The following is a 17,387-nucleotide window of genomic DNA, read 5'->3' as shown; positions in this document are numbered from 1 at the left end:
ATTAAGATCCCACAATAGAGTCAAATTTTACATATAACTTGAATTAACTTTTAATACATTTTCCTTTTTGCAGAGGAATATGAAAAGAGACAACTGAAAAAAGACATTCATGCCTAAAAGTATATTGGGTTAAAATTGGGTGTGGTGGGGAAAAAGGGAGAAAAAAATGGTTAAGGAGAAAAAGTAACAAGTAATCTTTCAAAGTATTAAAGAAGTGACATATGAATGTTTCCTTTTAAAAATATCTATATTAAGGATAATTCTAAAGACATTCAAAAGTGGAATAGTTTACCGAATCCATATGTAAGTTGCTCCCAGTAGCCTAGCCTCTCTTACCTAAAGCAAATCCCAGATATATCATTTCAACGCTAAACCATTCAATTATGTATTAGTAAAAGGTAAAGGCTCTTTAATAATAATTTCAGTATTACTACCCCTAAAGAAATAATTCCTTAATACCAAATACTCGATTAGTGTTCAACTCTCCAATCAGCATGGAAATACCGTTCATTTTTCTAAAGCCTCCTTTTAATCAGGATTTAATGTGAGATCCACACATTATAACTGGATATTCTATGTCTTTAAAGTCCCTATGAACCCATAAGTTTCCCTCCACCTCCTCTCCTGCTTGCCGCCGATCCACTGCAGAGCTTGGTCATGGGCTTCACTACGTCTCCCGGCCTAGCTGGCTGCACTCCCAGGTGTGAACATGCTCTCCACCGCCCTGCATTTCCTGTAAATTGGCAACTGGACTGACGCCTGATCGCTTCTTGATAATCTTGTGCTACGAATAAATCAGAGGAAGTGTGTGCTCGTCCATCAGCCGGCATACAAGGTCAGCCGCACTTCCCGCACTTATCACTATTTTTCATGTTAAGAGTGAGGATGGGTTAGACCAGTTTGTGCTGCTATTCACGATACCTCAAATTTATAAAGGGCAGCACAGGATTCTCTCCCAGTTCTGAGGCTGGGAAATCCCAGCTCAAGAGGCGAGCACCTGATGAGGTCCTTCTTGCCCACAGAGAAGCAGGGGGAGACACAGCAATCCCACTCCCGCAGGTACTTTTGGGGACCCCCATGACTTCAGAACCTCCCACCAGGCCCCGCCTCCCCACCTGCTGCACCGGGGTCACTTCCGACCCACAGGCTTGGGGGGACACATTCAGACCACAGCAATGACCGCTGCATACCTAGGGCCACCGTCTCACCCCTGCTTCTTCGTCTTGGCTGGAACACTTGCATAAAAGAAAACTACCATCTTGGCTACTGGCATTTAGTGACTAACCGACACCACTCAGTGTAGAACAGACAATTTGTTTCTCTGTTGTCCTGTGCTCGCTTTCCTGTCTATTATCACCATGAGCTCCTGACTCCCTTGCTATTACTGATACTCTAATTCTCCCGTCTTGGGCCAGCAGAGGTCTCCAGGCTGGCTGTGAGGGCTTTGATACCATCCTGGTAATTACCTGTCCCTTCTTTGTTTTCTGGTATAAGAGGGTGATTCAGTATCCTCTGGTGTATGTATTTCCTGTCCAGACCCAAATTCAGCCATTTCTGAAAGAAGACCTAACCTTGGTTAGTGGAAAATGCTACTTCCAGAGGAAAGAAAGGACGTGAGAAAAGCTTAGTTAAGTGGGTTGCTTCTGAATTCTAGAGCTAATTGTGCGTCTTTGGTGCTGCTTGGGATTGAACACGAGACTTCCATGCTGGGCTACATCCCAGTGTTTTAAACATTTTTTGTGTGGAGCAGGATCTCACTAGGTTGCACTGGCAATGTTTGAATTTGATCTCTTCACGCCTCCCACCCCCAGAGTCCTGGGATTACTGGTGTGATCACCATGTCTGGCTGAATTCTCAAACTCTTTACTCAACACAGGAGGGATTATTTCTCTTCCCTTCACTTTGCTTCTTTTTTCTGTTTTTAATAAGTAAAACACACCATAGATTCATTAACATATGTCCTGTCTAAATAGGGAACCTCCGAGTTTTAGTTTATTCTTCTCTAACTTAAATCTGTATCCCTTTTCTACTATTCTAAGAATCCTAATGAACCATGAAATCAGGAATGACAGAATCAGAATACAGCTGAGTACACTTAATCTGAAAATCCAAATGGTCCAAAATCTGAAGTTTCCAAGTGTTGACCTGATCCTGAAAGTGTAACCTTCCATACCTGACTTCTTATGATGAATCACAGTACAAGGCAGTTGCACAAAAGCTCGGTGTGGTGACACCCAGCGTTCCACAAGCCTGAGGCAGGAGAATCACAGATTCAAACCCAGTCTGGACAAGTTACCAGTGTAGGAAGACTCTATCTCAAAATAAAATGTTTGTTTTTTAAAAAGGCTGACAGTATATAGTTCAGTGCAAAGGCCCTAGGTTCAATATCCAGGAACACAGAAAAGGGAGGGGAAAGGGTAAATGCACTAAAAATATTGTATAAAATCCAAGCTTTGTGCATAACGTGTATATGAAGTTAAGTGAATTTTGTGTTCAGACATAGGTTCCTTCCAACTCTGAGATATCTCATTACCCATATACAAACATCCTCAAATACCGAAAAAAACAAAAGACAAATCTAAATCCAAAGGACCTCTGGTCTCAAGCCCTTCAGGTAAGGGATATTCAACCTATGATAGAATCCCTCAGGGCTTCCTCCCACGTCTTGCCAGCAATCTGAGCGCCACAGTGCCGACCTCCCGCAGAGCGGCTGAGGCCTGTTCGCGTGGTAGCTGCACGCACCTCCCCACGGAGTTCACGTTCAGGTGACCGAGTTCCAAAGGTCCGCGAAATACTTGCTCCTGACATGCCGGGGCCACCGGCTAGATTCGAGGCGTTATTCCTTTCTTACCTGAAGAACTGGGGATTATTCTTTATTAACATTTTGTTGTGATATTAATTGATATTAATCATTACAAAATGTGGTTTCAAAACTGAAAATGCAACTGCTTTATAATCGCATAAATCAAATGCATGAAACAAAGAAGTGTAAGTCTTGCTTGTGAGCATTTCACTTCCTTTATGCTATTTTGTCCCTTCCCAATTGGTATATATGTTTACGGTTATCTGATTGTACATTATTTAACACAAGTAGTACTCTTTCACTATATGACTTACTTTATTTACCTTCCCATTTGTTAAAACACATTTTTGGTATTCAGGGAAATTTACATTTTCATTCCAGCAATCAGATGTGTTATTTTTGTGTAGTTCTGCCTATAAGCAAGATTCTTTCCTTGCCGTCCAGTAGTTACTAAGAGCACTTTTAGCAATGGCTGATAATCACAGTTTCCCTCTAGTTTAACACAGTCCTGCTGGCCTTAACCACAAGCGGTGCACGCATGACTCCCGCCGGGCGCCGCGTACCCCTGGTGGTAGGAATGGGTCTTGGATTCGCCTTTTACTAAAAAAAAAGTGATAAACTGGTGAAGCAGGCTCAAGTCACCTGGCAGCAAGACATCAATGACGGCCCCTGTGAATGTGTCCAGGTCCTGCTCAGAAAAATATTCCACACACTGGATTCCATGAAGTGTTTCTCTTAAGTTTCGGGTGCTGGGGGGTTTCTGACCTCAGCCTGGTGATGTCCAGGCTGCACTGCTCAGACGGAGGCGATGGTGCCGCAGGTAAAGGAGGTACAGCGGCAGCCTCGGCCTGGACTCGCTGCCTGAAGGACCCTCCCCACCGTGATGACCCAAACTGTCTCCAGCCAGCCCTCTGGAGGAAAACCACTCCCGCTCCCGGCGGAACAACCACTGATCTCACTAAACCAAAGCTCTTTTATGTTCCTTCTTTATTTTTGTTTTTAATAAACTACAAAATCGCTCAAGGCCAAAGGAATGGCAACTGCTAGGAAAGCACGAAAGGCCTCCAGATAAGAATTCTGCATATTAGGCCCAAACCCACTTTGATATCCAAACTTAATGCTCACATTTACTGGGGAAAATTATTCTCTTTATCCTTTTATCAGGTTATACCAATTCTTTTTAGAATAAAGAAGATAAATGGGTTCACTCACTGGAAAACAGAAAAGTTGCTCTTTCTGCAAGGCAAAAACTAGGAAGTTATCTGAAAGCCTTTATATTAATCACACCTCTGCTTAGAGTTGATCATTTCTCCATTGAGCAAATTATCTTTACCTTGTTGAGTGTTTGTTTGTTTGTTTGTTTGATCTGTAAATAAGGAAGACCACTACACATAGGCCTTTCAGAGCAAACAGGCCTCCTTCACTCAGCTCCAGACTCCTAGCCCCTAGACAGGCCCTGACCAGCACAGACTGGCACTTGCGGTGTGGATGAGGGTCACTAAGCCAGTCACCTGAACCAACAGATAGGTAACCACTACATGGGTGTGGGTCGTGGGCCACATGTGTAGATGCTTAATTGGGACTCACCCAGTGCCAACCAAGGCCGTAAACCTGAACGACCCTATCCCATAAAAATCAGAGGAAAGCCAGGCACGGGATGGTGCAGGCCTATAACCCCAGTACCCTGGGAGGCTGAGGCAGGAGGATCACAAGTCAAGCCCAGTCTGAGCAACTTAAATGAAACCTTGTCTCAAAGAAAAACCAGAAAGGTCTGGGGATGTGGCTTAGTACGAAGGCCTTAGGTTCACGGCCAGGCACCCTCCCCCCTCCAAATCAGAGTGACAAGGTCGGCACGTCACTGGGGGCCACGAGGCAGCAGCACATATGGGTGAAGTATAATTTCCTTTTCAAAAAAAAAAAAACACAAAAGGGGTATTTTTAGTCAAAAGCAGCATTTAAATTTCAACACACAGGACCAACACAGTAGGCAGCTATATTTGAGATATGCAGGTGAATCCAGAGGAGGCAGAGGCCAGGAGTTGATGGAAGAAACATTGTTCAAATTCTTCTTACCCTAACTCAGAGGATCGCCAGCATCCTGCTTTAGACAATGTGCCCCGAACAATCTACAAAGATAACAGGAAGCTCTACATTTAAACGCAGGCATTAAATATGACTGTCAGAGATACTACCCCCAAACCGGAGGTACCAGAGTACTTGTAGTATCTCTAAAAGTCCCCAGCTGTGCTTCTAGACACAGGCTCATTCTAATCAGACTTCCATTAAATCGTGGGCTTAGTCCATAAGAAACCAAAGGGACCCATGTGCCACCTCACATGGCCTGGCACACCATGCACGCTACACGCCCACCTCCTCACAAACACCACCGGAACTAAGTCCAACCGGACCGATTCAACAGTTTATCTGCATTGTAATCAAATCTTATTTCTAAAACAGCAGTTAAAAATAGACTTGTTTATACATTTACACAAATAAACTCCAAATTTCCTGCATATAAAAAAATAATCAAGCCAGGTACAGCAATATGCGCCTGTATTCCCCCTTACTTGGAGGCTGAGGCAGGAGAATTGCTGAGCCCAGCCTGGACTACACAGTGAGAAGGGAAAAAAAGAAATGGAGAGGGAGGGAGGAAGAGAGAAAAAATAAAGAAATGGTCAACTCAAACAGCGGTGCCTTCTGAGCTCCGCACCACCGGGACGCTCCATGACTGCACTTTCTGACGGACCCTCAGCTCTGCTGTTAGGGCGAGCGTCTTAGCACATTCTCCTCACGTACACCTTTTCTCCTGCAGAGCTGGGCTCGGACCCAGTGCACTGCATGCTCGGTGCGCTTGCCTCCGTGGAGCAACGGCCTGGCCCTTCTGCACACCTTGATCAAACGGTGGAAGCAAAGGTAGCTTACACACATCTAGGAACAAGTTTCTAAAACGCTATACACTGCCAACAGCGGAAAAAATAGGGGAAAGAAAAATTCCGGATAATTGAACTTCAACCATTATCCTTATCTTTAGGGAGAATGAAAATTTTACTGGTCAAGGGAGCCAAACCTGTTAAAATGGACCAAACTGCCTACTTCTTGTGCATTCTAGAGAGATAAAGCATCCGTTCCAAATGTTATCTACTTGAATTCTACACTTACATTTATCTATTTTATATGAATATGTTACTCCATCCACAGAGGAAGACCTACTATAGAACAACAGTCAGTAAAATCACACTAGACCAACTTTCCCACTGTGAAAACTGAAGCATTTCCAACTACAATACAGGTGTCTAAGAGATAAATGAGCTTTAAAAGAAAAAAAATTTTCACCCTGAGACAGTGTCTCACCATGTCGACCAAGCTGGCCTTGAACTTATAGTGATCCTCCTGCCTCAGCCTCCCGAGTGCTGGGACTGCAGGTGTGGCCATCACGGCTGGCATAAATTTCTTAACATAAAACCTTATATTGAATGAGAGCTCAGAAAATTATAAACACAAAATATTATTTCTGGCAAAAGTATCTGACTTTTCTAAGTAAATCTTCCAGAAACAGTTAACACAATTCTTCAAACAAATGTCTGGGAGCTGCGGCACCCTCTCACAGAGATGTCTGCTGTCCCCCAACATCCCTGTGCTGGAGATGTCCTCCAACAGCAGCTCTTCCAGACCCCAGAAGACAGCTCTGGCCCTGAGGCCTCTTCTTCCCCACGTGAGCAGAGGCCGTAACCAACCAGGCTATGGATCTGCGGTGCCGTGGATGCCTCGCCAGGAAGCCCTCCGATTACCTCTCGCCCGTCCTTCTAACATCCCAGTGGGTACACAGAAAGGAATTCCAGGTTACTTCCCCACAGCAACTGCTCTACTCTGAGCCAGCATCAGCCCAGTCTATTAAAGCAGATGGACTTCCGACTCCTCATGCAAAAGGCACTGGCCGGGTCCTAAATATGACCAACTTCTGATCATGAATATCACTCATAGGCGCAGGGGTGGGTAGCAAAAGCCCACACCCCTGTAAATGAAGACGAAACATGCAGAGCAGAGAGATCATTCACTTACTTGCGCGAAGCACTGACGGTGTGACCTCAATTTCACTTGTTGCCTGATAAGGCTGGAAGGCGGAGACATTGTTGGTCCCAAGCTCACTGCCAAAGATCTCGGGACTCTGGGTCCCTGTGGAGCTGGCGCTGGTGCCATCACCTCCATGATGTGGGTCTTGCTCATCAAACACAGCTACCAGCTAGAAATCAGAAGCAAATGTGCACGTGAAAACCAAGTCACTTAAACCACTAGACAACATTAAGTCGCATTTGGATATTATACCATTTTGATATAAATCCATGGTGAAAAAAATAAGTTGTTAAAAAAAAAGGAAAGAAAACCCACAAAGAAACTGTTTCCCCAAGTTTGGTGCTTTACTTTTACATCTCTCAACTGTATGTCTCCTATGCAAAATCCTGGGATAAAAGACAATAAAACTGATATCACACAACAGTAAAACAGGAGTGGATTTTTTAAAATATAGGATATGCTGAGGAACTGCAAAAGTGCCCATGTGTATGAACGTGTACATGCAGGTACATGCGTGCACACACCGGATATAAGGCCCCCTCAACATACAGAGAAGTAGACACTGAAGTTATGCATGCATCCGCTCATTTCTGCACAAAACATGGAGGAAAAAATAAAAGAAATTACTGGAATGAGTTGCTTATGGGGAATGGACGGACAATGATGGGAAATGACATTTTTCTGAGTACACTTTCCTGTGCGGCTCAGAACCACAGCAATGATTCCGTTACCTAAAACTGAAACAGACACCTGAAGGCGAACAGGATGGAAGGGACATTAGGGAGTGGGGCAACACGGTCCAAAATGGCACGCAAACTACCAAGCAGCCGAGCTGCGCGACCGATGAGTGACAAGACCACACAGCAGTGGGAGAGAGCAGGGCCAGCTGAACTGCGAGCTGCATCTCAGGAAATCTCAGGAAACGCGGAAGACGGAGAGGACTGGCGCCCAAGTATGCGTGCTGGTTAGCAAATCCGCTTCTCGGGATCCTCACTCTACTACAAACACACGTGCACACACAAGCAAGCACAAACACACGTGCTGAAACCCACTGTTCAGAAGTTATGCAGAAAGAAAAGCTAATTCCGGGTCAGGAGGTGGGAATCAGAGGCCTCAGGACGAACTCATGGTTTTCACAGCTGGCGACAGGGTGAAGTTCTGAATCTGCCTCCCAGCGACCCTGCCATGGTGTGAACACCCTGGGGTGCAGACAGCAGCCACCACTGGATATGCCCTGGATGGCAGAAGCTACTGCTGGCTAAGGAGGCACGCTGTTTTACCATGCACGTTTTTACAATAATTAAAAGTATGCAATGCTGTGCACGTGGACAAACACACAGGTGCGTGTTAATGCGTGTGTGTACACAAACATGAAGAACGCCATCAATGTTGGAATAAAATTTGTTACAGTAACAGACACCTTGCTATTAACCCCTCAGAACAAACGCCCTCCCTTCACACACTTACTACCATCATTCCTGCCGCTTTCCCAAGTCCTCTTCCTGAGTGTCTTTAGTCATGCCATTGCGGCGGCCTCAGCGTCCTGAATGGGTTGAACATGTGTGTCCTTCAGAAGGACTGTGACGCGGACAGCAGGCCCAAGCCACACAGCGCCAGATCCAGCAAATAAGGCGGATGAGGACACAGCGCGACGTTCTAATGAGCCCGCCTTCCCTGGCTGGCACACGCCAGCAGCACACTCACTCCATTCGTTGTGACACCGGGTAAAGACTCTCAAGAAAGAGGACCGCCAGTGGCAAAAATGGTGGGATACGTGCTGCACGTGTCGGGGGCGTGGGGAGACTGGTGGAGATCTGTTTTTTACTAATGAATTTTGATTTTGATTTTTTATTTGTTTGTTTTTTGAGACAGGGTCTTACTTACTATGTAGTTGAGACTGACCTGGAACTCACTATGTAGCCCAGGCTGGTCTCGAACTCACAGCGATCCTCCTGCCTCAGCCTCCCGAGTGCTGGGATTACAGGAGTGTGCCACCACGCCCGGCTATAATGAATTTTTAAATTCAAACACGTACCATATATTTTTACTACACCTTGTATTCCTGGCTCTGTTCACTGAAAAGCATAGAACTAGGGTACCTAGTGCTCATATGTTGGTCCCTAATACTATGTTCTAATAAACAAACTAGGGCTCCTCAGGAAAGTGGCTGATGTGAGGGCTGACACAGGGATGAAGTGTTGAAGAGGGATGAAGGCACGCAGAAAGGAAACAGATGCCAAACCGATGGGGCGCCCAGTGGCTAAAACAGCAACAATAAGCAGTGCTGGTGTAACGGTGCACGCCTGTAATCCCAGCACTTAGGAGGCTGAAGCAGGAGGACTGCTTCAAATTCGAGGCAAGCCTGGGATAAATAATGAGACCCTGTTAAAAAAAAAAAAAAGCAATGCTACCACTGAATCATTACCCAAAGAATAAATGAATACCCATGGTTTCATAAATGGTCAAAAACAGACAACTCTTCTGTACAGTGGTGTTCCAAATAATGGGGATATTTGGGTGAAGGGAAGCAAGTCATCACCAGGCAACTCCCACAGTAATAACCGGGAGATGATCTCCAGTGGATGCTCCAGGTAATGCGTGCCAAAGTGATGAGAAACAGTTATCTGCGCATCGCAGTGACGCCCCACAAGCTCTGTTTCAACTGAAAAAGGAAGAACAAGTCAGCATTGCAGCACCGGTGGTAAGATGCGGCCGTCGTGTGCCAGCTCACGGAGCGGACATGCACACGCGCACGCACACACACACCATCACTGCTGCACCGAGCTTCCGTCAGACAAGTGCAACATCAACTGGAGCACGAGCCCCGGACAAAGCCCCATGGAGAGACACGCCACCGAATGACGCTCCCACAGCAAATCGGTCCTGAAAGCAAAAGAGGAATGCTGAAATTCTGCGAACTGGAGACAAAGAACGGATGAGGACTTCAGGGAATGTGATCCTTAAATATCTGGAATTAGGAAAAAAGGTGCTAGTAAAAGAGGCAACTTTTAAATAAACTCTGAAGCTTAGCTGACAGCGTTGGTACAGTGTTCCCTTTTTTAGACAACTGTTGAATGATTATACAGGATGTTAATATATTTCAGATAAATGAAGGGCATGTACAACAGTCTACTTCCCAACTCTTCTGGAATGTAAAATTGTTTCAATTTGAAATTTTTCAATGCTACATACTAACATGGTACTTATGAAAATAAAAATTCATTCTCTCTCTTCTTACACAATTCTTAAAAGTCTTACACACACACAAAAGCGAACACATTCCTGTCTCCATAGTCATTCGGCTACAATCCACAGCAACTAAGATCGGCATCCCAAGGGAAGAGGAACCCCTGGGCACGGCAAAAATGAACGGCCCCTGCTGGCTCCAACCCACCTTTCTCAATGCCCATATCCCTATGAGTCAAAGGCCAGGAAGATACATCCACAGACTAAGGACAGTATAATTACAATCCTTATCTCATAGTTCTGTCATTTTGAACAAGTGCTATTTTCATGAACATCTGCACACCATTAATCAATTCATGAAATAAAACCATTATAACGTCATGGAGACACGTAGACAAACAGGAAGCTCAGAACCCTGCTGGCATTACATAATTAGCTGATTAAAGAATCCAGTGGGAGGTTAAGTGGTAAGAAGAAAGCAAAGTACAATGAATACGTGGACCCCTCAACCTTACAATAAGCAACGTAAGTGGAAGAAACCCTTAACAGCTACAAAAAATGGAAAGGTGTTTCCGTGTTCCCTAAGAACACCAGCTTATTTATCTGACATTCACTGGCAAATGTCTTCCTGTATTAGAAACCCTGGGATGTGGGATCAGCAAACTCTTCCTGAAAAAGCTAAGAGGGTAAACGCTTTCAGAGCTGGGGTCCGCATTATTTTAGTTGGCCCTGATAGGACAAAAACACCTACAGACAACACCACACAAACAAATGAGTATGGCTATGTTCGTATAAAACTTTATTTGTAAAAGCAGGTAGTGGACAGATGTGCCCACCTGACCATGCTCCCCTAGACTGCCGATCTTTCAGGAAATATGAAGCTTTTGACTTTCAATTTGGAAAATAAAACTAAAAATCGGGGCACTTCTGAGAAACGAATAATATCCATTTCGAGCTCTTGATTGGGACTTAGGGTTTCTACGCTTGATTTTAATAATATCATACTTTTCACAAGGTATGTGGCTTAATATGCATTTGGAAGATATTAAGTTTTGACATTTTGGTGTTTAATTGGAAGCAAATGAAATTCAAGTTTGTTATTAACTTTTCACAATGATATTTTTTCTGAAGAATCCAGTCCTTTCTGCAGACTCAAATTGGAGATGGAAAATTACAGAGAATGAATCTTTAAATGCCACACATGATGGAAGAGCTTATACATGTATATTAGTTTCAATAATTATCTCCATCATCTTTAGAAAATAAGGATTATGAAATCTGGACTGTGTCATGAACAAATGCTGTTTGAATTTCAGTGGCAGAATCACAGTTGGTGATTTGCAATATGCCAATAACATACAATTTTACAGCTTTCTTTAAAACCAAAATTTAAGTGCCAGGTGCAGATATGAAGTAATTTTGTGTTAAATTGGGAAGGATATATAATTTTAGAAAACCTACTCTACAAGAATACGTAGCAAAAGAAAACGGGACCTTCACAAACACACCACATATTAAAAATCTCTCCCATGACCTTCAAAAAGTAAAGGAAATGTCTTTCGAATCTCTGAAACCCAACTGAATTCTGTATTTTGACAGATGGAATCTTCACTGCTGCCCGTAAAGCAGATCATTGTTTAAAGTTCATTTTTAAATTTTTCAATAGCTATTACTTGATCTTCCCATTTACCAGTCAGGTCTCCATAAGAAAAGACAGCTGGATTTGGAGAGTACACACAATGGCACACATTTTCTACATACTTCAGAACCGGTCACTTTAATTATCCGAAACGTAAGAGCCTTCCCAAAGAAAACCCATTACATAGACCTCGCACATAAATGTTTCTACGCCCACTGGATACAGTGTGAGCTGAAAGCCCACAGTTACATGAAGCAAGGATGTTCAAAGCACAGAATTTAGAATGAGCTGCTTTTAAAACCAGCTGCCACCTTGTCTTCTGGATGACCGCTGGTGAAAGCACTGGCCTCCTGAACATCTCCGAGCCTTTCCTAATCTGGAAAGTCTGGTAGAAGTTGTGCTAGGCTGAATAATGGCCTCCTGCCACAGTCGGCCATGTCCCAATCCCTTCCACCAGTGAAAGAGTTTACAAATAGGATTCAGATTATGGATCTTGAAATCAAGAGATGGTCCTGGATTACTTGGTGAGTCCCATTAAATCACTAACCTGGAAAGTGGAGGGAGAACTTTCCCAGTTGTGGCCAAAGGCAGATGTCAAGGAGAAAGGCTATACTGTTGGCTTTCAGGATGGAGAAAGAGAACTCTCAGCCAAAGAACGCTAACAGCATTTAGTCAGCCAGGAAGGAGATTCTCCTGGAGAACTCAAGAAAGGATCACTGCTCTGCTGACACAGTAGTCTGTCCACAGTGAGTTAGAACTGTTAGGTTAATGTCTTAGTTACTTTCTCCTTGCTGAGACACAATGCCCAACATCCACAAGCTAAGCTCATAGTTTGTAGAGGTTTCAGTCCATTGTCAGCTGGCTCCACAGTACGGTGGCATGGCAGAGGGCATCGCAGAGAACAAACAGCCCATGGCAGGGCAGGCAGAAGACAGTGAGCCTGCCTTCCATTTCCCCTTTATATTCGATTCAAGCTACAAGCTTACTGGTTGGTGCCACCCACATCCAGACTGGGCCTTCCATCATCCACACCCAGAACTATGCTAAACCAATCAGAGGCCTAATTTAGTTATCACACATCTTTAATTCGCACTCATCCATCCTAGATCCAGCCACCTGTAAAAAGCCCCACATGAGAGCATGAGGCTTCGTGGGAACCTCTACATATAAGCCATAGCAATCAACAAACTTGCATTGTTTTAAGCCACAAGTTTTTGGTAATTTCTTAAGGCAAAAAGAAACTAATAGTATCAATGCCTACTTGCTGTTGTGACAAATAAAGAGAGGGCATATCAATTTTTAGAACAGAGCAAACTCACATTTATCACTTGGCCATTCTTAAATTAAACGGTGGTGATTGACAAATGTGGAAATTTTTTATAAATATAACAATTAGTTTCAAGTATAATGAAGAATGAGGCAAAGCTTAATTGGTATGTTTTGGTTCTACATAGCAATAAGTTGTTGAAAAAAACAGTAAATTGGGCATGGTGGTACACACGTGTAATACACCACTTGGGAGGCCAGGGTAGGAGGATCACAAGTTTGAGGCCAGCCTGAGCTACATACGAGGTCAAGGTCAACCTGAACATATATTGAGACCCTGTCTCAAAAAGCCATAAAAAAATGTTGGGAAAGGAAAGGGAAAAAGCTTTCCTAGAGAATGCTTTATCCAACATTTAACCACAGAAAAGTTCCTCTGCCATTGTTTCACTTGCCCCTCAGTGCCTCATATTTCACTCTACAAAAGGTAAACTGAAGCTCAGAAAGACTGATATGGCCAGAGATTACGTAATGACAGAATAATGAATCTGAGATTGGAAATCAAGGCCACCTGACTTCAAACGAAGTCCTGCTTCTAAAAGAACCACCACATCCACAGCACAGCCCACTGAGTAGCTACAGAATACAATCACCTGCAGGCCTCTGAAAAGGACTCTGTTCATTCTTGATTGACCAAAGGTAATAACCCACCTTGCCAAACCAATGTAATCTCAGTGCCACCACCTAAAATTTTTCTCACTACACCTGAAGGTAATCAGGATAATAGCAAACAATTCCATGCTGGCGATAACAACACTCAGTCTTAATCAGGGAGCTTAAAAAAAAAATCAGAAGAATTTGCAGGTTCTGCCTTGCCTTCACACAGGAAAATGGCAGGCTACTTAGGTCAAGTAGTTGCTTGAAAACCTCATGCCACAGCCAGCTGTTTGTTAAGGCTGAAAGCTCTAAAAGGTTCACCATCACTGCTCAAGGTGCAGAGTCTGCACAGGCACAGAATCCGTTTTATGGCCACATCTCTTGAGCAAGCTCTCTCCGTTTCTGCTGTTTTCTTCAGCGACAGGCTGAACACATCCTCAGAAGCTGACCGTGACAGGTCCCAGAAATGTTCCCAAGATATTTTATATTAATGTATGGAATTACTTGACTATGACATAAAGGCAAGATTCTTTAGAAAGGCATCATATTTCTCAGCCTGGGAAGACCCAAATCATGGGGAAATCTAAAACAGGGAACGCCCTCCAAGAGGCCTCCAAAGCTCGCTCTCATCTGAGGATGTGAGGACAGGACACGGGAGAGGGACAGATTCTACAGAATCGTGAGGCCACTGACACCAATGCAGAAAACGGGAAACACAGAGCTGGGAGCTCGCCTCTGAGCAGCGGCAGGAGGTCTGTGGGCAGGAGATCTACCTAGAGGGAGTAAGCGCAATGGAGAAAACGGGAAGAAACCCCAGCAGCACCGTGAGTACTCCAGCAACCCGCATCGAGTTTCCAAAGCATAACAATAAAAACCAAGCACCTGGACACACCTGTGTTTTAAATTTGTGGCAAGGCTCTCCCGTTACATATAACTCTAGATTACCACCTGTCCAAAACCCACTTTGCCTTCCCAGAGGTTAATCTACTAATTCCTATGATTAGGATCGTACCATGTAAGCACCTTGAAAATTTTGTGGAAAATACCAGAAAAGGTCAATTATATCAAGTATCTGGGGGCCCCCTTCACTCATCCCTTATTTTTAAAAAATGTTCACTTAAAACTGTCTCTCATAAAAGTGCTCTTCATCACATGTAACACTAAAGGAAAACTTACCAGGCAATAACATGTTTATGCAAACTAGCACAGTGTCTTATCCAACACAAGAAAAGAAATCTAATGTGACGAATCTTTTTTTGTTTGCATGTTTTTTGAGACAGGGTCTCGCTTTATAGTTCAGGCTGGCCTTGAACTCATGGCAATCCTCCTGCCTCAGCCTGCCAAGTCCTGGGATTCCAAGTGTTGCATGGCCAGCTGAGATAAAATGTTTAATTACTGCCATTTCAAACAATGCACCATCCAGGAAAGGGCAGTGTATTTCACTCCTACCCAGACTACTTGGGGGACAACCATGATTACCTGTCAGAGCTCAGAGGTCACTTGTCCCACAAGAACAAACAGCATCCAGGAAGAAGGTGGATGGTACCTCTTCATGCGGATGCCTGACATATTCTGCTGTGTCCAGAAATTAGTGAAAAATATCCATCGACCCAGGGCACCCCTCAGGCCCGGTGCTCACATTTCAGAGCTGAGCCTCAATTCTGCCGCTCCTCCGGGAGACTCGTTCTGTCACCCACTGAGCCTTCAGACTAATTAGATTCCTGGTTTAAGAGTTATGTTCAACTAATAGCCTCGGGTGTGCCAGCCACAAACCACAAAGAAAAGATGCAAACGGACAGAGCTGTGAGCAAGTTGGCCCGCTTGTCGGGTATAATGCCACGCTGACATCGTGGGCGTCACTGCCCCATCTGTCCCTACCCGTGAGATGACAACTACCTTATACCACTGCCTCAGTGACTGTAGAAAGCAAGAGCACTCAGGAGGAGAGAGCAAAATAATCCTAAAATTGGCTAATAGCAAAGAGAAATTCTCCAAATTGGAGATGGTGTTCATCGTGATTTTATCAGGAACACATCCATCTTTCTCTCAAGGAGACCACGGTAAGACTGAGAAATAACCTCAGAAGGAAATGTAATGATACAGTAACTAATTACTAGGTAGACATGGAGAAAAGGGAACTGTAAAATCAATTTGTAAGCATTCTGATGACTAAACTTACTTTAGTGACAGAGAGACAATACCAAATCCTTAATCATTCTCTGAGCCTTACTTGCTATCATGGTTCATTAAAAACTCATTTAAATACAGCTAATGTTTTACTGGACGAGTAAGCAAAACAACTGTAAAAGAATATATTTGGGCCAATGGCGTTTTGTAGTAGTAGGAATACAAGCTACACCAATAAAACTTGAGTCTCTACAGGAGAGCCTCAACTTCGTCACTGGAAAACTTTAAATGTTACACATGCAAAATTAATTCTGTGCTTCATCAGCAAAGAATTAAGTATACTTTAGAGCCAGGCATGGTGGCGCAGGCCTATAATCCCAGCACTTGGGAGGCTGAGGCAAGAGGATCACTGTGAGTTCAAGACCAGCCTGGACTACATAGTGAGTTCCAGGTCAGTCTCAACTACATAGTGAGACCTTGTCTCAAAAAAAAAAAGAATTATGTTTTAGCTAGTTAAAAAAAAAACAGAAAGACACAAAATGTAGTAAAGAAATGGAAAATGCCATGAGGATGCTCAAGGCGAGCTACTTCTCCGCCTGGCTGAGCTAAGAACAGCAAAGTCCTGAAGTTCTCTGCCTTAATTCTATCATGAGATGGGGCAACACTGTGCCTCAAGTCCAGCTCTGTTTTTTTCAGATTTTGGAGGCTACTCTCCATCATCTACGAGGTCCTCAATACCCTGCGACTCTTAACATTTATCTACCTAACAGTGGGTAGTGCACGTAAGTAGAACTAACAGCATGCTATGTTTTAGTCTGTGGACCATGTGGCTTGACAATCCATACGTGGAACATGTATTCAGAAACAGCTGCCATGGTAAATCCTAAATAGGAGAATCCTGCATGAGTCACTGCCTCAATAAATGCCACAGTCTGGGGATCAAGGATTTCAGTTTCTGAATTCTATCAGTCAAAAGTCCAACATCACAGAAGAACTAGATAGGGTTGAATGAAACAAGCCAAAACCACAGGTGTATGCACACATGCCCATGCCCACGTGTGAACACAGCCCGAGCTGCAATTAAAACACACACCACCTGCAGCAGCCACCATGCTATCTGAACTTTCAGGCTGAAGTACACTGCTACCTTCTTCCTAAACTAGAGGAATCACTGCCCCACCCTCAACTCCAGGTTCCGGTCCACATCCTCCATTCTCTCTAATCCCTACCCACAGATCCTCAACCCAGAAACAGAACCACAGTCAACACCAGGCAGGACCACACCCTGATCTTTAGCTCACCTGATTTCTCCTTTTATTTGGTAAGATCGCCAAAACAAGGCTGAGCTCCTTAGTTAGGAAAGGCCTTTGGATGCTTTTTACCTTCTAAACTAAGGGAGACTGTTAAGTGAAGGCATGTTCCACTGTCCTGGAAACCTTGTCATGCTATCCCCAAGCCACCTCCAACCTTCGCTCCACCTTCCAACCAGCAGGATCCAAACCTCTGGGTGGAAACAAAGCTAGCACTCCACTGAAGCTACCACCACCACCTTGCCACCTGCACCCCGGCTCTGTGCTGGAGTTTGCATCAGATGCCCCAGGACACAGTGAAGTCCGCCTGTTGTTTCAGGGAGTAAGGAAA

The 17,387-nt window shown here is 44.1% G+C and overlaps 1 protein-coding gene across 1 annotated transcript in view; it reads right to left on the bottom strand.

The window, feature by feature from the left end:
* Pard3 (par-3 family cell polarity regulator) overlaps window positions 1–17,387 on the bottom strand; it is a 558,608-nt gene that overhangs the window by 363,510 nt on the left and 177,711 nt on the right. Inside the window, 1 exon segment of the mRNA XM_033765663.1 lies at window positions 6,863–7,043. Coding sequence (XP_033621554.1) covers window positions 6,863–7,043 — 181 coding nt within the window.

The sequence above is a fragment of the Fukomys damarensis genome, unplaced genomic scaffold, assembly GCF_012274545.1.
Source record: "Fukomys damarensis isolate Sample0158 unplaced genomic scaffold, DMR_v1.0_HiC HiC_scaffold_19, whole genome shotgun sequence".
Lineage (NCBI taxonomy): Eukaryota > Metazoa > Chordata > Mammalia > Rodentia > Bathyergidae > Fukomys > Fukomys damarensis.
Note: the sequence above shows the minus strand (reverse complement) of the source record. Positions and strands in the feature narration are given on the sequence as shown.